A 25,723-nucleotide genomic window follows, 5' to 3' on the forward strand; every position below is an offset into this window, starting at 1 on the left:
TACTCAGTCCTTAGATCTACATTGAACAAATAAGGATATTCTGAATATCCTTGAATTACAGAATCATCCAATAAAATATAAAATACAAGCCATAAATGTGATTTTAAATTTCTAGTAGCCACATTAAAAAAGTGAAAAAAAATTTAAAGAGAAAAAAGTCACGTAAAAAAAGAAAAGCAGTAATATATTTTGTTTAAGCCAACATATCTAAAATAGTATTTCAACGTTTAATCAGTATTAACTATCAACAAGATATTTTCATTCTTTTTTATACTAAGTCTATGAAATCAGCTATTTTATAGTTAGAACACATCTCAATTTGGATTTGTTACATTCCAAGTACTCAGTAGCCATTTGTGGTTAGTAGCTACAGTATAGGAAAAAGCAGATCTACACCGTTTGACTGAGTCTTCCTGGCATCTCTCTTTAACTCCCAAGGCAGCTCTTGGTTTTCATTGAACACCCCTGATTGCTCCTTCTTTGCGTCTTTGTTGATTTCCCTTCCCTTTCTCTCTGGCTCCCTTCAACCTCTAGTAAGTGTTTCCCCTCCAATCTCCACCTCCTCTCCGCAAAAACAGATCTACCCCACTCCTTCTCTACCTTAGTTCTACCTCCTCTGAGTACTGAGTACTTAGAATGTCATGTCAGACAGGTGGGATGGCCACAAACATATCACTTAGATCAATCTGAAAGGTAGGAACTGCAAAGAGAAAGTAAAAATATTCTTGTTTTCCCTTTTAATCCATCATTGCCCAGAACCAATTTCCGGGCCATACTCTGAATGCTTTGTGTTCTTCCTTTCTTTCCACATGCCCCCAACCCTTGGCTCATGTTTTTATCCTTTTGCAGGGACCATGTTCTATAGAATAGAATGTCCTGATGCATCATTTACTGTACTTATCACTGAGGCTTTCGAACAGCAGCTGATATAATTTAAATGCTTATAAAAAGTGCTCTTGGAATATCTGTGCAGCTGTCTGCAGTAGCTACTCACGGGATTCAATGACTGATTTACATTATGGTTGACATGCTGTCGGTTATATAAGGTGTCTTGCTTTGACATCAGATGGACTCTGAGAGTCTATTCTGCGTGCATCTCCCAGCACACAAAGTAAATCTGATCTAAGAGGCTGCTCATGTATGTGACTGCCTCATGATGAGATGTAACACCCTGACGATGAACCATTTTCTTCTGAGTGTCATGCCAACCTGTTCTTATGTTTCTTCCCAGGATGCATTTGGTAGTAAAAATGTGTAGATCTAGAGAGTCAGTATGCTTTATCAGGCAGGTGTGTGATCAGGATATATGGAATACCACCAAAGATCTTACATTCTCTTACAGGTAATATTTAGTATTGCCATGCCCGAGGGAATAGTGTCCTTTTGCGGGGAGCTGAAACAGTATTTGCCAAATCTAGGGGATGAGGTCAGTAAACACCTTTAAAAAATCAAAACATCTTGCTCCTTCCCAGCTTTCATCACTGCGGGCATATGTTAGATAACAAGCCTTGACTCACAGAATTTAATAAGATTATCTGAGGGTTCAGACTTTTCACCTGTTTTTAGAGATTAGTGAACACCTGTTTGTATCCATGTTTTCTTCACTCAGATTCTATATTAACTTTCCCTATTAAAGCATTCTTGAGATTTTTGAGTTCCTACCACGTTAGCTAAAAATAAAGCTCACTCCCAGTACTTAATAAAATAAAGGATCTCTGAAAGTTAGTTACGTTCAGGATCCATTTTTCTTTGATGAAACCCTTAAATCATTCCTCTAGTTGTGTTTTTATATGGGCCTACTGCCTCTTTTGTGAGAAATTTTAATAAAAATTTAATAAATTAATGTACAAATGTTATAGCTCTTGATAAAATACTCTCTGGGGGTTCTGATATGCACATAATACATATCATTTAGTTCTAATTGGGATACCAGAAAGACAAACCATCCTCAAATAATTGTAAACAAATAAACACCGTACTTGAGATATGGGGACCGGCTAATATGTGTATTGTGCACAGATCACCAAATGTTCTGAAGAGAATGAGGCGTACTTCACATGAAAACTGCTACAGGGTCACTGTTATTCTTTTCTTTGCACTGACAGTAGCCTAAAATGCTGGTCAACAAAGATTTCCAATTAGCAGAAAGCTGGAGAAACCCCGTTGCTGCCTATTTTACTGCCTGTTCCATGCTGGAAAATGCTAAGTGTTGGTATAGACATTTGATCTCATAATCAGCTTTGTGATATCAGCCCTGTAATGGTAAAGGAGTGTATTATTCTCCGTAAACCCTAATGACTTCAGTGTAGTGTGTGTAGTGTGTGTGTGTGTGTGTGTGTGTGTGTTTGTGGTGTATGTTTATTTTTTAACATTTATCCATTAAGTTTGCCATCTTTTTTAAAATAAATTTATTTATCTTATTTTATTTATTTTTGGCTGCGTTGGGTCTTAGTTGCTGCGCGCGGGCTTCCTCTAGTTGTGAGCGGGGACTACTCTTCTTTGTGGTGCGCGGGCTTCTCATTACGGTGGCTTCTCTTGTTGTGGAGCACAGGCTCTAGTCGCACAGGGTTCAGTAGTTGTGGCACGTGGGCTCAGTAGTTGCGTCACGTGGGCTCAGTAGTTGTGGCTCGCGGGCTCTAGAGCGCAGGCTGAGTAGTTGTGGTGCACAGGCTTAGTCGCTCCACGACATGTGGGATATTCCCAGACTAGGGCTCGAACCCATGTCCCCTGCATTGGCAGGTGGGTTCTTAACCACTGCACCTCCAGGGAAGCCCTGTGATGTATGTTTGCTGTGTGGAGCTTCAGGACTAACGTAGCTTTCTCTTTGGCCACCTGCTTCACATGTCTCTCCATGTTATAAGAATTCAGAGAAATCCTGAGGCTGTGACAGACAAGACAAGCTAGGCTGGAGAAAGACCTAGTGCATATCCTGGGCAGTGCCACCACTTTGAGTGGGCTGCCGGGATTCATTTTTCAGATGTGAAGTAATTTCCCCTGATGACCACAAACTTTAAGTTACCCAAGGATGGTAGCAGGGCACAGTGGAAAGAGCATGGACTTTGGAGTAATGTGGGTGTGGGGACAGATCCTGGCTCTGCCACTTACTGTATGGCCCTGGATAAGCTGCTTAACCTCTCCTCATCTCTACAGTGTCGATATCATACTTGTTATAGAGTTGTTGAGAGAAAAAGATGATGCCCGAAAATCAACTACCAAACTGTTTAGCATGTAGTGGGGTTCTTACGAATCAGTAGCTATGATGTTATCATGAGAATAATGCTGTATAAGATTTGAGAGTAAAACTCCAACTCTCTTTTCTTTAATTGGGATAAGGAATCTGCATCCAGGGGCCACATGTTATCAGTCTCACGTCAACTTACATCATCATTTTTAAAAGCACAGCTTCTTTCAAGTCTTTTGTTATTTGTTGTTTTAACACTGTGTAAGACACGTATTGTAAATCAAGTGAGTTATGCCCTTAGACATTTATAATGTCAATGGAATTTTAATAACTTCTCCATGTCATTTTCTGAATACAGATTTTCAGCAATTGCAACAAAATAAGTATTTTTGCATTGTCTTTTTTTTTTTTTTTTTTTGCGGTACGCCGGCCCCTCACTGCTGTGGCCTCTCCCGTTACGGAGCACAGGCTCCGGACGCGCAGGCTCAGCGGCCATGGCTCATGGGCCCAGCCGGTCCGTGGCATGTGGGATCTTCCCGGACCGGGGCACGAACCCGTGTCCCCTGCATCGGCAGGCGGACTCTCAACCACTGCGCCACCAGGGAAGCCCTGCATTGTCTTTTAATAGTAGAAACATAATTCTACATATGCTATGTAATATCTTCATGTGAGTCTATGTAACTACACTCAGATTCATAATCTTATATTCTAAAAGAATGCATGGTTTATAGGGGAATATAAATTTGGGAAATTATATTCCCAAAATTTGGGAATCTATTTTGGTTCTTCTTTGCTAGGAGATTTTGAATTATTTTCTTCATGCTATGTAATCCAATGAAATGATATATTGTTCTCATGAGTTTAGGGTATTATTTTGTTTTTTCTCTTAAGCATGTAGAGATTGAAATTAAAAAAACCCTGATTATATTAACTTAACACATGAGTTTATATAAAAAGAAATTGAAGTAGCTTAAGTTTTGAAAGCTTAAGGAAGGATTTCTGGATTTTTACTCATTTATTCTAATCATTTGAAATTTGATCTGTCTGTGTTGCTTCTTACCTAGGTTACTTGTTGGTTTCAGAAAACCATAAGAGATTTACAGGAACAAAGTCTAGGTTCATCACTTTCAGACAATGAGGAACTAATTCGTAAGCATGAGGAACTGATAATAAAAGCAAAGGTAAGAGACACATTAAAAAAATAATTGAAAACTGCATGGACTTCTCTTGAATACACTTCTGTAGGTAATTTAGTGGAGTACTAAAAAACTCTCTTTGTATAGTTTGCTTGCTGTTCCCATTTATATTTCCCTAGTTCCTTAACTTGCTTCACATTCCTTAGTTTTGCAAAAAGTAATAACTACCAGCCAGGCAACAACTTGTAGGTGTGTGGATGTGCAAAATGGAACCATAAAATGCTGAGAGCCGGGGGAGCAAAGCAGACACACAGCAGTGCTCCTCTCGCCATTGTGTCTTGTTATTTGGAAATTGACTCATTTGTACATGTGGGGTCTATAAATATTTTCCAAAGTTCCTTACAGGTGCTCCATTTTTATCTGCAGAAAAATGAAAGTCCAGTTGTAGTAGATTGAGTGGGAACAGTGAATACTTTAATCAGTTTCAAGATTTAGAGAACTTTCTGTTGTTAATATCTTGGGTGGTTGATAGTTGTACGTACAGCTAGGTCATGAAGCTCAGGAAAACAGTGGGCCAACACTAACAGACAACGGTTGAACATAAGGAATACAAAGCAAATAAATATTTACATGTTTGGGAGGATGGGATTTGTAGTGGTGGGGGAAGGGGAGGCAGCAGGTTGCGTTTATCTAGACCGAAATCTCCTCATAGGGATCATGATGTTTTCATTTGCTGGTTTTTGCTTCTCTTTGAACACTACAGGATACATTGGTACTCACAGTGTATGGTTTGAATATTTGCCTGACTGATAAAGATTCGGTTACAAAAGACTATTATGGCTGATGATTTTTTAAATTCTTTAAAATGTTTCAGCATTTGGTTTATCTGTTTGAGAAATTAGTTTTTTTTTCATTGAAGTCATATAGCATTTTATTCTGTGCGTGTGATACTCAAGTTTTATCAGTGAAAAGTCTATAAAAATTCCTAAATGCTAAGCACAAGAGATGACCTGAATTGCATAGGATGGTTGCTTCCTTAAAACATATAAATAAAAATGGTATATTCACATAACTTGGACATACTTTGGGCTTATATTTACTGTAACTGTGGATTTATTATGGTTTCTCACAGCCCTGAGGACAGTTTGGAGTAGAATATTTGTTAATGTATAACCGCAGTCTAGCTCATATCATAGTTTACAGTTTACCTTTGTAGCTCTGATGATGTGTATAAATAGAAAAACATAGATATTCTTTCCATCATTATTCCTATGTTGTACACCTAAGTGGTTTAAGAAATAAATTTTTAATAATACATATTTTATTATTAAAGTACATCATAGAAAATTTCATAACTATAAGAAAAATAATAGTGAATTCTTCAACCCAAAGATAATCATTATTAAGATAACTGGTATTAGTATTTCTGTGCACTCCCTTTTAGTCTTTCAATACACAACCCTAGAAACATAGCATTAGAGTCATGCTTTATTTCATTTACAACTTTATCATAAATATTTTCCCATGTAAACTAATATCCTTTAACTGCAGCATATTTCATTATATGGATAAATGTATATAGCAGAGTTACACATTTTGGTTATACGTATAAGCTAAGCCGTATGAATACCCAAGCAAATATTGTTTGAAAAGGGTATGAATTCCTGATAAACACCATTATATTTCAGACAAGATGACTACTTCCTTTCAGGGTCCTGAGCCACTCAGGAGCCAGTTACAGATCTCATACAGAAGCTGTGTATTGCCCCATGTACTCAGTAAGTAGTTTTGGGGCTGAATTGGTTTTGGAAACGGAGGCAGAGAAGCCTATTTTCCTATAGCATCTATAGCATCCTTGCAAATAAATTTATTTTCTAAAAAAAAAAATTGTATGTTTGCTTTGTTGGGAGTTCATGTTTTATTACTTCCCACGAAGCATTCTGTAGGATATAAGATTTTCCTTCAACTATGGGCTGGCCTTTGGAACCCCTAATCGCAATAGCATCTTTAGAGATTATCAAATATTGAATATCTATTTAGAGATGAAAGTTCAAACATAACTTATTGATGAAAAGGTTTTTTAAGATAATTGTCATCAATTTGGGACACTAGATAGTCCAATGTCAAGATAACTGGTTATTCAAGGCAGCAGGGGTCCCTGAGTCACATGGGTTGAAAGAGACCCCATCAGTATAAATGCAGAAGAGGGAGTGACATTCTGTTCTGGGGTGATCCAGGTTGGCTTTCTAGAAGGGTGGGGTTTGAGCAGATGGATGGAGTATGAGTGGTTGGTTAGGCAAGGGTGATCATTCCTAAATAAGGTAGAATAAGAGAAAACAATGATCAGACCAATTTGTCTGTGATGAGAGTTAAAGGTCCTAACAATGTTCAACCCAGAGACAAGAGACCAACGGGAGTTGTCTCAGAGGTCATACTTATCCACAGCCATTCCCTAGAGAAGAAATGATAACAGTGCATGGTCATTACAGGGAAGTAAACTTTGCAGGTTGGAAAATAGAAGAGAATTCTGAGGCCACAGAAGGTGGGCCTAAGTGACCTTAAAACTCCCTTTAAGTTTCAGTCTCATAAAAGAGACAGGATTTAGATTATAATAACTGTTATGCTTGTTAAATTTAAAGCAATGTGAGTGTGAAAAACACCTTTTCACAGATGGCTGAAATGATAGGACTAGATTGGGAAAATAGCAACATTTCTTAAATGTGGAGATAGTATCTTACTCATCTTGGTATTCCCAGCACCTAGGACAGTGCCTGGTATTAAAAAAAGGCTGTTTGATTCATGTCTGTTTTTTAAATCCTCTTTCCAGAAGGAAGAAACATTCTTTTAGTGTCTTTCTGTGACTCTCTAGTGACTTTAGATAGTGATTTAGCCTCCTTTTGCCTAGCTAGCCATCCATTATCTTTATTTATTTATTTTTAAATGTTTGGTCCTCAGTATAGAGTTACACAAACTCTTTAATTCATCCTAGATCTCCGGGTCAGCTATTCTCTTGGCTTATTTTATTACTTCCCCCTTCATTCTCTATCTTCCTCACATCCCCATTCTCACAGGCACCTACTCTAATGGGTTCAATATGTGTCTTTAGACATATTCCCATTCTTAAAATATATATGGAGTTACATGTTTTCAATTTGCATAGATGGTATGAAGGCATAGGTTTCATTGTGTTTCTTCCCACAACACTGGTTGCATCTAGTAGCTGTTTGTGATCTTAAGTAGTCGTTTGTGATCTTCACTATGGTAATTCCTAGATGCCGCATAACTTTGGAAAGTCCTATTACGTAGATATTGATGTCCTACTTCTATCCTTCATAATGTTAACAGCCTCCCATTTCTTTATCCCTTATAATACCTGGGCTTCTAGTCCACTGACTCTTCTATTTAGCCCTTCTGGTGAGTTCCTCACTTCAGCTATTACGTTTTTCATACCCCATTCCTCACACTGATTCTTCCTCATAACTTTTTTCCTGCTTCATCTGTCTAACGCCCCTTGTTATATCCTAAGGTGTGCTTTATTCATATATTAAATTGTTGGTCTGTCCAGTGCATTAATTCTGATTTAGGTATTTCGGTGTGTTGCTTGTGCTCATCAGATGTTATTTTTCCCTGTGAGTTAATATTCCCTTGGATACCAGCAACTTCACTTGGTAAGGCATGGGAGGTGTGAAAGCCAGTTCTCTAACTTGTCCTTTTCTGGGTGAATTGGGGTCAAGGTACGGGGAGATGCCCCTGAGTGCTTCTGTTGTTAGAATTAGGGCTCCACCATTTCTGGTTTGCCCCTCTACCCCAGATACACACAAAGGAGGGGGACCCCTTGGAGAACCTCCCACTGATTGGAGTCTGGACCCTGTTTTGTTCCAAGACCCATTTCCCATACTCTTCCCAGCTCACTTGATGGAGAGTTGAAGAGGGCGCACTGAGAAACAGGTCAGGTTGCTTCCCTCTCATATATTAGCTGTCCACCTGGTCAGATTCCAGTGCTATCCTAATGTTGTTTCTCTCCTCTGGCTGGTACTGGGTTGGGGCTCCTATTTTCTTTCCTGAAAAGATACATTGACAAACAGTGACCAGGCAGATGGAGAAAGAAAGCAACACACCCAGAAAGTTATCCCCTAGCATATCTCCTGTCTAAGGCATCGACCTTATTCTGCTCCAGAAAGTCATGTGGCCCTGACACTGAGAGCTAACCACCTGTTGTCTCCTCAAGGAAGGTTCTCTTATCTATAAACTTTACCATCACTTTGTTGGCCCTTGCAGGAAGGACAAGCTGCATAATTTGTGAGACCCAGTTTAAAATGGAAATATGGAGGCCTTTCTTTAAAAGGTATTGAGATTTCAATACAGCAACAGCAGAACCTTAAACCAAGCATGGGGACTTCTAAACAAATGTCGCTGTGATGATACAGATCACTTGCCCATGATGCTGGTCCTATTTACAATGTTAGGATTTTTGAAAGGACCTAGAAACCTTGCTTCAAACATTTTCCTTCACCATCTTTACTAACCTCTTCCTACCTGGATTAGCAAGTTTTCTAAAAATAAAGATTGCAATACTATCTCAGGTTATATCTACATAAGAAAAAACAGGTTTGAATTCCTGCTGTCGCTCACTTTGCAATCTTGGGTACACTTGACCTCTCTCAGCCTCACCTTCCTGACCTGTAAAGAGGAGTCATGAATAATTCAATTAGAAAATATTTGTGAAGGTGCCCACATTTTAGTAGTGCGTCCAAAAATGTTTCCTTTCCCATCCATGGTGTAAACATTCAAATAGTTTTTGTCTGTGGTTTTTCAACAATATCATTCCTTGTTCCTGGAGGAGGAATCCAATTTTAGATCTCCTTAAACAGGAAGCAGCATATTACACTTTTTTTTTTTTTTTTTTGAGTATGGGTATGAGGAGAGGAAGGGGGATTGTTTCTTTCAAAGAAGTTTTAAAGTAGAAATAAGGCCTCAAGCTGGGGATTCATTAGTGAGACACATATAAATAATCTGGTAACATAGAGAAGGTAAGCTAAGTCCAATGGTAGCAAGCTGTTCTGTATTGCTTGTTAGTCTACAGTAAATTATTGCTAAATAATCTTTGAAAATTCCTCTCTCATTTCTTACTGGAATGCATTCAAATAAATATGGCAACTTTTATATCTCTTAATAATTGTGATACCTTATTCAGAATGTGTTGAAAGAACTGAACTAAAAGATTTTTTAATACAGCCTTTAAGTATGAGTAATTTTGTATTAATTATACTTTCTTCACTGAATATGAAAAAATATTTTCCTCTTACATACGTAACAGTTAAAGAAATAACAGACATGGATGATTATAAGCGACCCTTCGGTTAAGAATCTTAAATACTCTTAGACTTTATCCTGTATCAATTTGATGCTCCAAGGCTTGAATTCAAAGTCTGCAGTTCAGGGCTTCCCTGGTGGTGCAGTGGTTGAGAGTCCGCCTGCCGATGCAGGGGACACGGGTTCGTGCCCCGGTCCAGGAGGATCCCACATGCCGCATAGCGGCTGGGCCCATGAGCCGTGGCCGCTGGGCCTGCGCGTCCGGAGCCTGTGCTCCGCAACGGGAGAGGCCACAGCAGTGAGAGGCCTGCGTACGGCAAAAAAAAAAAAAAAAAAAAAAGTTTGGAGTTCAGAGTTGGTTGTAGGGTATATTAAAATATGTTAACAAACGCTTCCTTATTATCTCCTTTGAGGAGACATAATCATTCCTTCTTCTGCACATCAGAAATAATGTCTATCGAAGAACTGCCTTCAGGAGTCAACCTTTACTTCTGTTGGGAGGAAAACTTTTCCTCTTCCAATTTGGTTCCAGTGATTGGGGCCCTGCAAATTAACTGACAATAGACAGGTTAACAGGAGTAACGACAAGGTTTATTTTCACACAGTATACGTGGGCAGTCCCAGTAATGGACGACTCATGGACTAGCCCAAAGTAAAGTCTTACAAAGATCAATTCAACAAAAGAAAAGTTTTTAGGGCTTCAGTGGGAGAGTATGGAAGGTTTTATTGGGCTTCTTGATGATAAAGGAATGAGCAGTCTGTCTTCTTCCTGGCTGGAGGTTTCCCAGTGGGAAGGTATATGGCAGTTGAATTTATACTTCCTGATGCCAAGTATCAATCTTCTTTAAATCAGGAAACTCCCCGGGAAGAGGTCAATGGCAACTGTATTTTCAGGAGGCTCCACTTAAGTGTAGGTCGTATTTCTTTCTGTGGCTGCTAATTGTTTAGCTGTTTTCAGTTTAAAGTAATTTTCATACCACCATGGTGGACTATAAATCCCCACACTTCTGTAGTGTCAACTCTTGCTTCAGTTCAGGCCCTTTACAGTTGGTACACACAAGACTCGCACAGGGGCTTTGACAAAAATACTGACATCTGGATCTCATGCCCAGAGCTTTTATGTAGTTTGTTTGGGGAATCGGGATTAAAAAAAATTCACTGCCAATCTTAACATATTGATATTTTCATCAAAATGGCATCCAGATTTCCTGTTCCTTCTAAAAAATGGAAGACCTGGCATTGTCAGACTCATCTTTCCCTATAGACATTGCAGCTCTTGGCTGGAGCCTAGCAATAGCTATTTCCTTGAGAAAAGGCATGTGTACTTCGGTTTGCCACAGTCCCCACCGTTCCTCATTACCTCCTCTTCCACCTTTGCTTCACTCATTTACATTACGTGCCTGTCCCCTGTAAGCATTTGGGTTTGAGACCTGATGATCAGTGAGGTGCAATTTAAGTGGAGTAGTAGCTTAAACTGATTTGCATTTTAGAAGATTACCTTGGAAAAAATGTGAATGATAAGAATGGGAAGAAGTGATATTGAAGACAGAATAATCTTTTAGAAAACTGCTGAAGTTTGAATGAGAGTAACTTTAGATGGGGCATGATATCTTTTGAGATGGAGGTTATTAATGCCCATTTAAAAGGCTTAAAGGCGACATAAAGACTTATTCAAGTTGTGGCTCCCAGACAGCAGTATCTGGAAGTCATTAGAAGTGCAGAATCTCAGACTCCACCCACCAAACCTATTGGGTCAGAATCTGCATTTTAACAAATTTCTCTCAGAAGATTTGTATGGACACAAAAGTTTAAGAGACACTGATTTAGAGGATTTTCCCATATATTTCATTTATGTCCATATTCTCCTTAATTTTCATAGATGGCTATATATTTTTTGTAAACTCCTTGATTAACAAATAATCTTTGAAGTTCTGCCAGAGAAACAAACTGAAAATAGTGTAAAGAAACATCATCTTCAATGTTTTACTATAGTAGAGTTCACATTCCTCAGCTTCAAGATTAAAATAATCTTCCGTGATTCATCATCTAATCCGATTTTCCAAGTCATTGAAAATATTTTCCAGTTGTTGCTGAGTGATTTCATAAATTGGATTTGTGACCTTAGCCTTAGGTTCCTTTAAATAATATTATTTGGAGATCTTACAAAAATACCAATGCTTAGGTCCCAAGCAAACTTTATTCAGAGGAAAAAGTCAAGTTTAAAGTTACAAAATATTTATAACTATGAGATAAGGAAGTAGAAGAGTCTTTTGCAAGCTTATTTGAATAATTTAAATGCATAATTATCATCAACAGAACCACTACAGGAATGTGGCTCTTTAAAAATGTGTTTATTGTTTGATTTTTCTGATTACATAATACATTCTTATTTTGGAAAAATTAGAAAATACGTAAAACTAAAGAAAATTAAAATCACCCATAGTGCATGGGTGTATATGAAAATGAGAAGGAAATATACAAAAAATTGAGTATTCCAAACCTGTGTGTGTATGTATACACTGTATGTGTGTGTTTATGTACAAAGTTGTGTATGTGTTGTTTTGCAGTGTAATTTTTCCAATTAGCATTATGTCATAAGCATTTCTCTATTCAAATGCATATTTTAAATATGTTTTCTTAATGATTACATGTTATTAAACTGTGTAGATATATCATACATTATTTGAGGCAGCAATACATAGTATCTCAGAATATGGCAGTGGAATGAATGGTACACTCCCAGCGCCTAGAGTTAAATCCTAGCATCTCTGCTTACTTCTGATGTACGCTTGGGCAAATTTCTTGTATATCTGAGCCTATGTTCCCCGTTTTGTGAAAGAAGGTAATAATTGTACCTAATTCATGCAGTCATTATGAGGATTAGTTGTATTCTCATGCAATACACAATTAGCACAATGCCTCATACAAGCACAACATAATAGAGACTTTTTTTTAATGATGGTAAAATAAACATAACATAAAATCTAACTTTAGTGACATTTAGTAAATTCACAATGTTGTAGTTCCAGAACATTTCCATGACCCTAAAAAGGGACGCCATACCCATTAAACAGTCAATTTATTCCTCTCTCTCTCTGCCTCTGACAATCATTAATCAACTTTCCATGGATTTACTTATTCTGGATATGTCATAAATGGAATCATATGAGTGGCCTTTTGTGTGTGATTTCTTTCAGTTAGCATGTTTTCAAGGTTCATCCATGTTGTAGCCTATATTGGTACATTATTGCTTTTTACTGCTGCATAATATTCCACTGTATAAATATACATTTTGTTTATCCACCCATCAGTTGATGGCCATTTGGGTTGGTCCCACCTTTTGGCCATTGTGAATAACGCTGCTATGAACATTCACATAGAAGTTTTTGTTTGAATACCTGCATTAAGTTCTTTTGAGTATATCCCTAGGAGTGAAATTGCTGGGTCATATGATACTTCTACATTTAATTTAATGAGGAGTCACTATACTGTTTTTCACAGTAGCTGCACCATTTCGTGCTCCCACCAGCAATGTACAATGCTTTCAATTTCTCCACATCCTCGCTAAAACTTACTTTTTGTGTTTGTTCTTATATTAAAAAAAATTTTTTTTCTAGCCATCCTAGTGTGTGTGTAAAGTACTATCAGTTGTATTTTATTTGCATTTCCAAAATAGCTAATAACTTGTGATGTTAAAGATCTTTTCATGGCCATTTGAATATAGTTTTTGAAGAAATGTCTATTCAGCCCCTTTGCCTGTAGTGTCCTTTGATGAACACAAGTTTTTAATTTTGATGAAGTCCAATTTATTTATTTTAAATTTTCTTGTTTTTGCTTTTGATGTCAAAGCTATGAAACCATTGCTAAATCCAAGGTCATGAAGATTTATTCCTGTGGTTCTTCTAAGAATTTTGTGGCTTTAGCTCTTACATTTAGGTTTTGCTCCATTTTTTTTTTAATTAACTTTTTTTTAAATCAATTTTATTTATTTATTTATGGCTGTGTTAGGTCTTCATTGCTGTGTGCGGGCTTTCTCTAGTTGCGGCGAGCGGGGGCCACTCTTCATTGCAGTGCGTGGGCTTCTCATTGCGATGGCTTCTCTTGTTGTGGAGCACGGGCTCTAGGCGCACGGGCTTCAGTAGTTGCAGCATGTGGGCTCAGCAGTTGTGGCTCATAGTTCTAGAGCACAGGCTCAGTAGTTGTGGTGCATGGGCCTAGTTGCTCCATGGCATGTGGGATCTTCCTGGACCAGGGCTCGAACCCATGTCCCCTGCATTGGCAGGCGGATTCTTAACCACTGCACCACCAGGGAAGCCCTGCTCCATTTTGAGTCAATTTTTTTGTATGGTATGAAGTAAGGGTCATTCTTCACATATGGGTATCTGGTTACCCTAGCACAATTTGTTGAAGAGACTATTCTTTCCCCATTAAATGGTCTTGGCACCCTTATTGAGACTAATTGATCACAGATGTATAGGTTTATTTCTGAATTCTCACTTCTATTCCATTGATCTATATGTCCGTCCTTATGCCAGTATCACACTGTTTTGATTACTGTGGTTTTTGTAGTAAGTTTTAAAATCAGAAACTGTGAGCTCTCTAACTTTGTTCTTTTCCAAGATTGTTTTGGCTATTCAGGATTCCCTTGCAGTTCAGAACGTTAGGATCAGCTTTGCCATTTCTTTAAAAAAAGGCCATTGAGTTCTGATAGGAATTGCATTGTATTTGTAGATGACTTTGGGAGTATTGCCTTCTTAACAATATTAGGTTTCCCGATCCATGATCACAGGATGTCTTTCCAGTTATTTAGGTCTTCTTTATTTTTTTCAACAATGTTTTATAATTTTCAGTGTATGGGTCTTGAACCCCCTTGGTTAAATTTATTCTAAAGTATTTTATTCTTTTTGGTGCTATTGTAAACGAAATTGTTTTTTCTTAATTTCCTTTTCAGATTATTCATTTCTAGTCTATAGAGGCACAACTGACTTTTGTGCATCGATCTTGTGTCCTGAAACTCTGCTGAATTAATTTATTAGCTCTAATAGTTTTTTAAGGATTCCCTATGTATAAGATCATACCATCTGCAAATTTCCCCTTCCATAATCATTTTTCTCTTATTCATCTATCTGATTGTAAAAAGCCATTCTTTCAGTGTATTGTAGACCGGATCTTCTTAAACTATAGTGTACTCATGAATTACCCGGGGACCTTAAAATGCAGATTCTGATTCACCAGGTCTGGGGTGGGGCTTGAGTATCTGCATTTCTAACAAACTCCAATGTAACATTGATACTGTTGGTCTCTGGATCACCCTTTGGGTAGCAAAGGTTATGGAGGAAAGAACTGCAGAAGAATGAAAGAGAGTTTAAATGATGGAGTTGAAATATTGGGTCATTGTAAGAACTTGGAAGGTTTAAGTCTAAATAAATCTTTGAGTCTCTTAAGGTGTAGACATGATTGTCTGAGCTTAGAACTTGATTTATTTTTGTTGCTTGTATTTATTACTCAGGTAATTGAAAATCAAAAGACAAGTGTTTAAATTGTTCAGTTGTTCCTTTTTTTTTGAAATAGAAATATTTCCACAGGAATAGCACTTACATGAACTATTTAGTACAAAAGGAGCTACTTGTAGGTCTCTTGGGTAGTTCAGGAAGTGTGTAGCAATATCTAGAGTTTGTATAATTATAGTTCCCAGGTTGTCCAAATATTTTCAAAGTATTTCACAATCATTGTTGAGTGATTTTCTTTTCATTTCAGTATGTATTAACCTGTATAAAGAAGCTGACTATTCTGATATTTGAACTTCCATTACATCCCCAAATTCCTTCACTGAAGGTATGCGAAAAAATGGCAAAACCACTTTAAAACATATTGCTTCAGTAAATCAGCTCACAGCATCTCTAAGGAAAATCTACAAAATGAAGCAGAGTTTGTTACTTTTATAATGTTTCATCCAATTTAAAAAATAAAATGAGGTCTGAATCTGAAATGTCTCAAGGCAGAAATTAACTGAGTCTCTAAACAGTAGAGACATCTGCATTAGTGCATTTCAAATCCTCTGTCTTCATTTTAACAAATAATTTGTTTTACTTGTCTGATTTTTTAATGAACTTCCCAATTAAAAGCAGATGTCATTTTTCACAGAACATAAATTATAAACAATTTTATTACTAGCAGGCAAAACATGTCTAAATAGTATTGAATTTGCCTGCAAGCATTGGGAAGAATCTATAAAATGATGGGATTTCTCACTTGGTAACCCTACTTCCGCCTTAACTTATGGGTTAATTTAAAGCTTAGTGAACCATATGCTTTCATTTCCAAGAGAAATTTAACTGAGAGAGTCTCTCAGAATGTTTATGCTCATCTAAGAAGGGGATGAGTTCAGAAAATCTACCTGCTGTCACCTGCTTATGAAACCTTCACCAGCTCGTTAAGTTTAAATGCTTAGAAAAATTTTTTCTTTTTAGTTATGACTTTTATAAAAATTCTTCATATATATTCTTTCCTTTTCTTTTTCCTCCTACTCCTCTTCCTTTTCCTGCTTCTCCTCCTTCTTGTCATTTGTCAGCCCTTAAATAAAAATTCCCACAAAGCATGGCTTCTTGTAGTTGCTATCACAACTCAAGGTAATATTACTATGATAATAATAATAGTGAAGTTGAGTCTTTGAGGTGGACACCTAAAAAGACATTTTCTTATGTCTTAATCCAGTCACACCTTAAATCCCTACAACCTTCCTGTGCTACTCTTTAGCGTCCACTTGGTGGCATTCAGTGCAGTGGCCTTAGATTTCTGTGACATTCATTACTCCAAAGGCCTTTACTTCAGTTTCCCACTCCTGTGGCCACACTTGTGTCCATGGTATCACCCAAAAGTGCTCTCATTTCCACCCCCCTTTCCTTTCACCTTTTCCTGGTTTCCCTCCTTGTACGATTCAGCATGGACCAAGGCTATTTGTGAGTAAACTCAATCACCCATTGTCTCTGTTTCTTCCTAATTCTCAAAGAAGATGAAACAATTAGCACACTTTTTCTGATTAGATCTATTTAAAAAGCAAATGATCTATTATCAATTAGCCTTACAAATTCTTTTCTTTATCAGCCATTAATTCCCTATTTTGTCCCCATAACAACCAGTACAAAACTTTCAGGCTCTTTTAAAATTCTCAACCAGGCTTTAACCTAACTTCACAGTCACTTAGTCATTCAAAGCGAAATCACTTGACTCTTTTCTTCTCTGTCCTTTTTTGTCTCTTTTTCACTTTTCTTCTCCCAGTGTGTTTCCCATTCCCCTCTGTTCCAAATTTAAGCTTTCATCCATTCTTCTAAGTCCTACCTTTTCCATCTCTTCATTTTGTATCTCTCTTCATTATTTTTTTAATAAATTTATTTAGTTAGTTATGTATTTATTTATTTCTGGCTGCATTGGGTCTTCGTTGCTGCACGCGGGCTTTCTCTAGTTGTGGTGAGTGGGGGCTACTTTTCGTTGTGGTGCACGGGCTTCTCATTGCGGTGGCTTCTCTTGCGGAACATGGGCTCTAGGTGCATGGGCTTCAGTAGTTGTGGCACGCGGGCTCAGTAGTTGTGGCTCACGGGCTCTAGAGCACAGGCTCAGTAGTTGTAGCACACGGACTTAGCTGCTCTGCAGCATGTGGGATCTTCCCGGACCAGGGATCAAACCCGTGTCCCCTGCATTGGCAGGCGATTCTTAACCACTGCGCCACCAGGGAAGCCCCTCTGTCTTCATTCTTAATATCTCATTTAGTCTCTCATAAAATAGAAAACATAAACATTGCTTCTCAACCCTTAAAACACTATTCTACCTTTTTCATGACTAACAGGCTGATTTGTGTCTACCAACATTTATATGTTAAAGTCCTAACCCCCAGTGTCTCAGAATGTGATCTTATTTGGAAATAGTGTTATTGCAGATGTAATTAGTTAAGATGGGGTCATCAGAGTGTACCCTAATTCAGTATGACTTATAAAAAGGAGAAATTTGAACACAGAGGCAGACACCCATAGAGGGAAGATGATATGAAGAGACAAAGGGAGAAGACAGCCATCTACACGGCCAAGAGAGGTGCTTGGAACAGGTTATATCCTCACAGCCCCAAGAAGGAACCAACACTGTTGATACCTTGATTTTAGACTTCTAAAATCTAAATCAGAGGACTGTGAGAGGATAAATTTCTCTTGTTAAGGCCACTGACTTTGTTGTACAGATGTCCCTCAGTATCCTTGGGGCATTGGTTCTTCCAAGACCCACACAGATACCAGAATCTGTGGATGCTCAAGTCTCATAGTCAGCCTTCCATATCCATGGTTTCCCCATCCACAGAGTCAACCAACCACAAATCATAAACATAGTAGTATATGTATTAAAAAAAAAACCTGTGTTTAAGTGGACCCTTGCAGTTCAAACCCATGTTGTTCAAGGGTCAACTGTACTTTGTTACAAGAACCCTAGGAAATGAATACAATTACTTCATTTTCTGCCTCCCTGGCCTCCCCACCCACTAATCCTTTACCTGCATTAGGAGAAGCTGCTCTTTCTCAAGTAACAGATGACTTGAAGCTTGGCCTCTGAGACACCACCTTCTCTGGTTCTCCCATCTGTCTGATGGTTCCTGGCTCCTTCTAAATCTCTTTCAATGTCATCTCTTCCTCCAGTCTCCCTTTACATGAAATGCTTAACCTTTGGCTCTTTTCTCTTCTCATTTCATACTTTGCTCATGTGGAGTTATCCAATCCCACAGTGATAATATAGGTTTTATCTTAATGATTTCTAGACCTAAAGATCTCCCTCTTGTCAACTCCAGTCTTCTTTTTAGAAGTTCCTGTGGAAGATTGACTTATAGATTTCTTACCAGCACTTTAACTCAACTAAAATTATTCTCTCCTCTAAACCTTCCCCCATTTTTCTTTCTTGGCTAAAGAAATTGCAGCCCTTCAGTCACCCAGATTAGAGACCTCAAAGTCACATTATTCTTCCTCTCCCCTCACTTCAGATCATCTCTCAAATTTAGTCAATTCTTACCTCTGTCTCCTTCTTGCCTTCTCATCCCAGGCCTACTACTTTAGTTTCTCAGAATCTTTCACTAGGTCCACTACAATTACATTGTGTAGTACTATGAATCTGAGCCTACAAATTATAATATTTGTATGAAATATTGCTGGCTTGTTTAAAAAACTGCTTTTTAGTCAACTTAAGCCTGATTCTGAGCTCCCACCATATGACTGGCGACACATTCAATCTGTCATTGTTGGAGCCCCTTTCCAGGGTTCTGTGAATGTGCCTGGGTCCATATAGCACCACAGCACTGGGGAAGCCACTGTGGTCATCAATTCACTTGGCTTCCCTCTGAGGCAATCATTGTCTCAGCCTGTATGGAGGCCACAGTTTCAGTGGCTCTGCTGCTTCTGTGCCTGTTTGAGGTGCCAGGCTGGTCTGACTTCCAGTCTCCCTGGAGGGAATACACAGCCGTCCCCAGGGAAGCCGTGCGTGTCTTCATGGCACTGCCCTGAGAGGACCCTGCATCTCCTCCACACGCCTCACCTCACATCCAGGCTTCTCTCCGGCACCAGCCAGATCTCCCTGTCTTCGTATGGCCCTCACCTTTATCTCCTTGTCATTTACCACATCTCTCATAATGTCTTTATTGGACTTAGTCTTTTTACAAAAGGCAGGAGGGAAAATGACTTGCAGATAAGTTCTGCTTTTGGTCTTAATATAAACTTCACTAAGGCAAGAGGGGCATAGAAAATAATTGACTTTCTTCTTGAAACAGGGCAGATAGGACAATATAGGAAGAACACAATAAATTATCCTGCCACATGCCTAACTGGCATCTGGGCCTCCTGTCTTTCTGTTTTGCAGTTAATCATTTATGACGTCATCAAAGTTACCTTTGGACAAGCTGAGACTAGGCCAGTTTTTTCTCAAGTATCTCCTAAAATGCCCTTTGGATACAAAATAAAATACAGACTCTTGTGACTTTTAAAGCCCCCCATGACCTGCCCTTTGCCTGCCCCCAAGCCTGTACGTCTCTGTGAATCTAAGCTTCCTTGGTCTGCTTATCACTCCCATGCATACCACAGACTTTCTCACCTCTGAGACTTGGGTTAGTTGGACCCCTCACAGAGAATCTCTTTTCCCCTATTTTCTTCCTCTTCTTTTTCAAAGTTAGTTGCTAATTATAATCTTAGAGTTGACATGGGAAGAATAAAGCTAAAAAGCAGGCAAGCCTGAGGTCACAATTTGGTTACCAAGGAGGAGGGAGGAGTAGAAGTCAGAGCAAAGTGTTAGCAACTGAGACAGAAAATCTAAGCAGAAACAGAAGCCGTGGACAGAATTTGGTATGTAGTTCAAGATTGGACCGGACAGAAACTGGCTAAGAAGCAAAACAAAGCACCCACATTCAGGATGTCTGGATAATATTTTGAGGTCAGTACATTGGGCAGAGAGGGTCTGTCTAAAGCTCTGTGTATCTACTTCAGCCTAGGGAGTGATTTTAGTTGATGATCTATAGGCTCAGCATTGGTCCAGATTCCTTCTCTGAAATGGTTGTTGATCTCTCCAGTACTTGTCTTTCCCTTCTTAGAGTGTTGCTTATTGCTCAGTTAAAGCAATTAATGCCTTCCTAGCATTTCAGTCGTTCACATGTCTGATTTCCCCACAGCTGTGAAATTCTAAAAAACAAGGGCCATGATGTATTCATTTCTGGATTCCCCGTAACACCCAGTAGATGGGTCTGGGACATGAGTTAAATGCAGCTAGTGTTAGTTGGGTCAGTGGATGACTCCATTGGACAGGAACCTGGCAGCAAAATGTTACCCTGAGTCAGCCCTGGCTGGACTTCTAAACTGCTGTTCATAAGTGACATTCAGTTTGGCTAGGAAGTCATGCGTCTCTCTGTCTACAGCATGGTCATCATCGAGACTACACACTAAACACAGTTCTATGGGAACTCTCCGGATTCTGAGGCAACAGAGAAATAATGGGCAAAATTTCGTGATGGTGGACGCAATGCTGCAGTTCTCAAGTGTTAAGAGGAAAGCAATCTATTCACACTAATGTGTGAATGTCTGCCAACTTCTTAACCATCCTTGACTTCTGTTTTTCTTTTTTCTTTTCTTTTCCACCACCCCACCGCTGATTTTTGGAAGTGAAAGTTTTATTAACCCAAACACAAGAATGCAATTTCAGGTAATGTTGAAAAGTAAAGTGATCTGCAGAGTGGCCAAAGCCAACACTGCCTCTGAGTTGCACCTGCTGTTAAGGATAAAGCACCACAGTACTTTCTCTTCTGAAGCTGCACAGTTGCACACTCCCATGATGGTAACAGGGTGTTGACGGGGAGTACAGGCACAGAAAGGGTGATGTAGGCTGTTTGGATTCTTTGTAAACCTGGTAGTTGTATACAGGGATTCCCTGCATCATGAATCCAGAGATTTAAACTTTTTCTTTTTTCAGTTTTATTGAGGTATAATTGACACAAAATTGTAAGCTATTTGGAGTGTTTATCATAATGATTTCATATATGTATATGTTGTGAAAGGATTTCCCTCCATCTAGTTAATTAACACATCTATTACCTCACATATTTATCTTTGTGGATATGTAAATTTCAGTTATATAGTACAGTGTATTCCCTTAGTAATTTCAATTATATAGTACAGCGTTAACTCTAATCACCACGTTTTACATTAGATCCTCAGAACTTATTCATCTCATAGATGAAAGTTTTTACTCCCCAACCAATGTCTCCTTATTTCCTCCACCCCACAGTCCCTGGAAATCACTTTTCCACTCTGTTTCTATGAGTTTGACTTTTTTAGACTCCACATCTAAGTGATGAAGAGACTTAAAGTTTTTTCTTCACATATTCAGTAAGCCCCTGAGAACCCAGACTGAGAAAGACAAAAAGGAACTGCTCACAAGGGGGCTTTTAGGGGGTAATCAGAAAAGGTTAGACACATCTCACTTTGTATGAGTTATCACAAGAAACAGTAAAGGGAAATTGTTTGATGTCACCAGTATGTTTTACCCGAACCCTCACATTTTGAAAAGTAGTGTCACTTCTCACCTATCACTATGCAGTACTTTTGAAAACTGAGTGTGTTGAATATGTTACTGGCTTGACACCATTTCTTTGAGACATTCCTACTACCTGGGATTGAGGTGCAACATCACCTCATGGTAGCTGGCTTTTGTAGTCATTTTGCTTCTGCATTCCAGAAACAAGAAGAACCACTGGCTGTGTATGTTACACGCATGTCTGTGCATTTAAAAATGTATTAGAAACTCCTGGGTATTTAGTTTCTTCTTGCTACTTTAGCTTTGGGATCTTATTTTCCTTATAGGCAACTTGAAGCCTTTATTCTTCATAGTCCTTTAAATAGACTGTTCCAGTCTAAAAGGCTTAGGGCATATTTGGGAGGAATCTGTGAGAGTATTTGCTAATGGAATGTCAGTTTGTGAGTGTGTGTGAGTGTGAGTGTGTGTGAGTGTGAGTGTGTGTGTGTGTGTGTGTGTGTGTGTGTGTAGAAGTGGGTGGTGGGTACTGACTTCAGGAGCTTATGCACAGCCTTTCCAGAGAGACAGGCTCAAGAGGATGTCAGCAACTGAATTCTTCTTCTTCCCACTCAAAATCTCTTCTGCCTAGTTCTTCATATCTCAGTTAAGGGCAACTCAATCCATCCAGTTACTCAGGTGAAAAGAGTCTTGATTCTTCTTCCTCTTACTCATAGGAAATCACCTGGGCTGTGTCATCTGAGTAGATCCAGAATATCCTATCATTTCTCATGACCTCCACTGCTGTCCTGGGGAATGACCTACCTCCATCTTTCCTGGCTAATTGCAGTAGCCTCCTCAGGAATCACTGTGCATGCATCCCTGCACCCCTCCACCAGCAAAGTATTCTCAAACGACAGCCCTGTACTTTTATTTATTATTATTTTTTTAAAGTTATGTCAGACCCTATGCCCCAGACCTTCCAACAGCTTCACACTTCTCTCAGAATAAAAGTCTTCAGTGTTTACAAGGCCCTGCCTCTGGATCCTCCCACTCTGCCGCCACCGTGGCCCTCTTACTGCTTCTTCCCCTGCTTCCTCCGTGGCATACTCAGCTCTACCGCGCTGTGTCCTTGCTGTTCCTCCACCCAAGCAGGAAAACTCCCACCTGGGAGCCTTTACTCTAGCTATGCCCTCAACCTGGAAAGTTCTTTCTCCAGAGATCCTCTTGGCTCATCCCCTCACTTCCTGCCCATCTTTGCTCAAATCTCACTACTCAGAAAGCCTACCCTGACCACCATATTTAATACTGCACACAACTCCCGCCCTGCGTGGCACCTGAGAGTCCCCTAACCTGCTCTACTTGTCTCTATTCTACAGTGTGGTCATCTTCAAACTCACCGGACAATGTACTGATTTACCATGTTTATTGGTTATAAACAAAATAAAATACATGGTGCACCACCACCATCACTAACACTGGAGCTAAATTCACTGGCCTAGATGGTGTATTTAGAAGAATGCTTGGCATAGACTAGACCTGCCAAATACATAGTTGAACAAATGACTGCCTCATAATGTTTATTGCTCTTATAAATGGGATCTTTATTAGAAAAGATAATTGGCTATTGTTGCTATCTAGGAATGTTATTGGTTTTTTTACATTGATCTTGTACATAACAACTAAAAGTCATTGTTCTAATCTATATCTGATGTTCCTTATGGGTAAGATATACAGATACCCCCTTCCCAACTTAATCTGCTTGACTTAGGGAAATCTTCATAAGAAGTGAACATCAAAACCTAGTAATTCTCCCCATGGTTGAATTACATGTTGAGATCCTGAAGATATCTCCAACAGATTCTCTAGAAAATTAAAAAGTAAATCTTTTGATGACATTAATATAAACTGCAATCACCTAGTCAGCCAGTGGCACACTGATTGTAGGCAAATTGTGTTAGATGAAAATAATTTGGCCAGCTAGACTTTATTAATTTTGATTTAAAAATTGGAAACATCAATAGCCCCCAATCTGGCTCTACTCCTTACTTAATCAACTTGAAGAAAATGTGATTAAGAGGAACAAAAATCTAAGAAAAACAAGGGCAAGACACTAAAGAAAAAATAGTGATTCTCAGAAAACACAAATCTTGGGACAATTTCTTCCCGACTTCCTGTGTAATTAAATTTTTATCCAAAAACTATGTTGAACCAAGGAGGAAGAAATAAATGTATTTCTGCTCCAAACGTTATTTTGAAGACTTGCTTATGAGTGTAATTTGTTATGATTTTATTTGATTTAAAAAATTTATTCTGCCACACATCCTTTTGCTTCAGTATTAGCAACAAGCACCCTGCTCTGTGTGCCTGAACCACAGGCTCCACTTGGTGGCCAAGCACTGAACAGAATAAAGAAAACAAGAAGCTTCCAAGCCATGTTTTTTCCTGCATCTTTTGGAATATTTGAATGGACTGAGAAGAAAGAAAGCAGCAACTATTATTCAAAGATTGCTTTGGTGACATCTGTCGTTTCTGCTGTAAACTGTCGGTCCCAAATCCAGTAGGGTAATTATGGAAAATATAGCTAAAAACCCAAATTTTAGTAGGGCCTGAAATCCAGGAATTTGAAGCACAGCCAATCCACCGTTGAATTTACATCTGATTCACTAGAGAAGCCGAAGCATATGTGAAATGGTGGTGACTCTTTCTGCACTGCAGAGAAGTAAGGCTCAGGAAAGCAAAATGCCCTGCGGGAGGCCACTTACTAAATTTGGAGTAAAAAGTGTATTTCCATTTCTCTGCTCTTGCCCACAGGCTCTCCTTGATTCAGTAGCTATGATTTCTTCCTTATGGCCGGGAAGCGAAACACCACAATTCTTTCATCTCTAGGTGATACACAAAATCACAGTTCTTCCCTGTTTGCAGTCTGTCTGTGTCTCTGCTGAAATGCACCACAGTGAGGGCAGAGTTCAGATGGCCTGTGGACACTGAACTCGGTACTCATCCAAGAGTGAGATGACCCTTGCTTTTATGTATGTCGGCGAGAAATGCCTGGGAAAGGAGCACAAGAAGTAACTGTGGCCCAGCTGGCCATCCAGCTCGGCATGATCAGAGACTTTCAGCTTTTCAAGGGCTCACTGCCACTCTCCAAAAGCGTAAACATTTCTTCTCAAAAATTTTCTGCTCAAAGCAGACTTTCAAATATTCTCTGATTAAAATCGCCAGGTTTATTTTGTTTGTCCCATCTGTTAATGCAGTCATGTAAAATTCTATGATTTGCTGTCAGTGAGTTAATTCTCCTCGGTGCTGAACCAAATGGGACTGTAGACTTAAAAGACTGAACGAGAAATGAGCTATATCTAATGAGATGTCCTCCAAAGCGGCCATGTCCTACACATGAGCCAGACACATGCTTCTGCCCCATGTGATTTGGGCCAGTCATCTCCACAACTGATAGTTTCTTAGCAGTTTATAAATATGTTCCCTATTGTTTCTTGTCCATCTTCTCCCACTTAAAAATTATATTCTGAAGTCAAATTTATAAGGAAAATAATTTACCACGTGGTACTGGGTCATTTAAACACACCCCATCCACTTCATCAGGGAAGTGAATAAAGGCTTACTAAACATATTGGGAGTATTCTGTTTCTTTTCCATTGGAGTAGCTAATATTTTTTTATTTTTTAAATTGAATGGCTGGATAATTTTTATACCAATCCATAATTTTATTTGAAAAGCTAACCTGGGACTGTTAAAAAAAAAGTGGGGGGGAGAAGAAACGGTTTTCGCCTTCTTGTCTATCAGTGCTAATCCTCTTAAAAGTACCCTTAAAATCAAGGGATGCAAGAGAAGCTCCATTTCCTCAGCAAATGGAATACTGAAAGGTACAGTTTAAAAGGGTTACTACTGTGAGTGAAGAAGGAAAGTAATGGAGTGACCTGTGGACACACCCTGAGCCCAGGAACACACAGTGCCACACGTCTTTATTGTCTCAGAGATACACAGGTCCATCTGTCAAACTGAAAAGCCAAGGAAATGGCAGTCTTTGGCTTTCTGCTGGTGGGGACAAGTACTG

The 25,723-nt window shown here is 38.9% G+C and overlaps 1 protein-coding gene across 6 annotated transcripts in view; it reads left to right on the top strand.

The window, feature by feature from the left end:
- The window catches only part of CCDC141 (coiled-coil domain containing 141), a 219,180-nt gene that overhangs the window by 81,480 nt on the left and 111,977 nt on the right, over window positions 1-25,723 (top strand). For all 6 annotated transcript variants that reach the window (XR_009520139.1, XR_009520140.1, XM_060016516.1 and 3 more), the window contains exon 8: window positions 4,246-4,362. Coding sequence is in view for 4 of the 6 variants with exons in the window: in XM_060016516.1 (XP_059872499.1) it covers window positions 4,246-4,362 (117 nt within the window). In the remaining 2 variants the exon portion in view is untranslated. The remainder of the gene's footprint in view (window positions 1-4,245; window positions 4,363-25,723) is intronic.

This window comes from Delphinus delphis, chromosome 7 (genome assembly GCF_949987515.2).
Source record: "Delphinus delphis chromosome 7, mDelDel1.2, whole genome shotgun sequence".
Classification (NCBI taxonomy): Eukaryota; Metazoa; Chordata; class Mammalia; order Artiodactyla; family Delphinidae; genus Delphinus; species Delphinus delphis.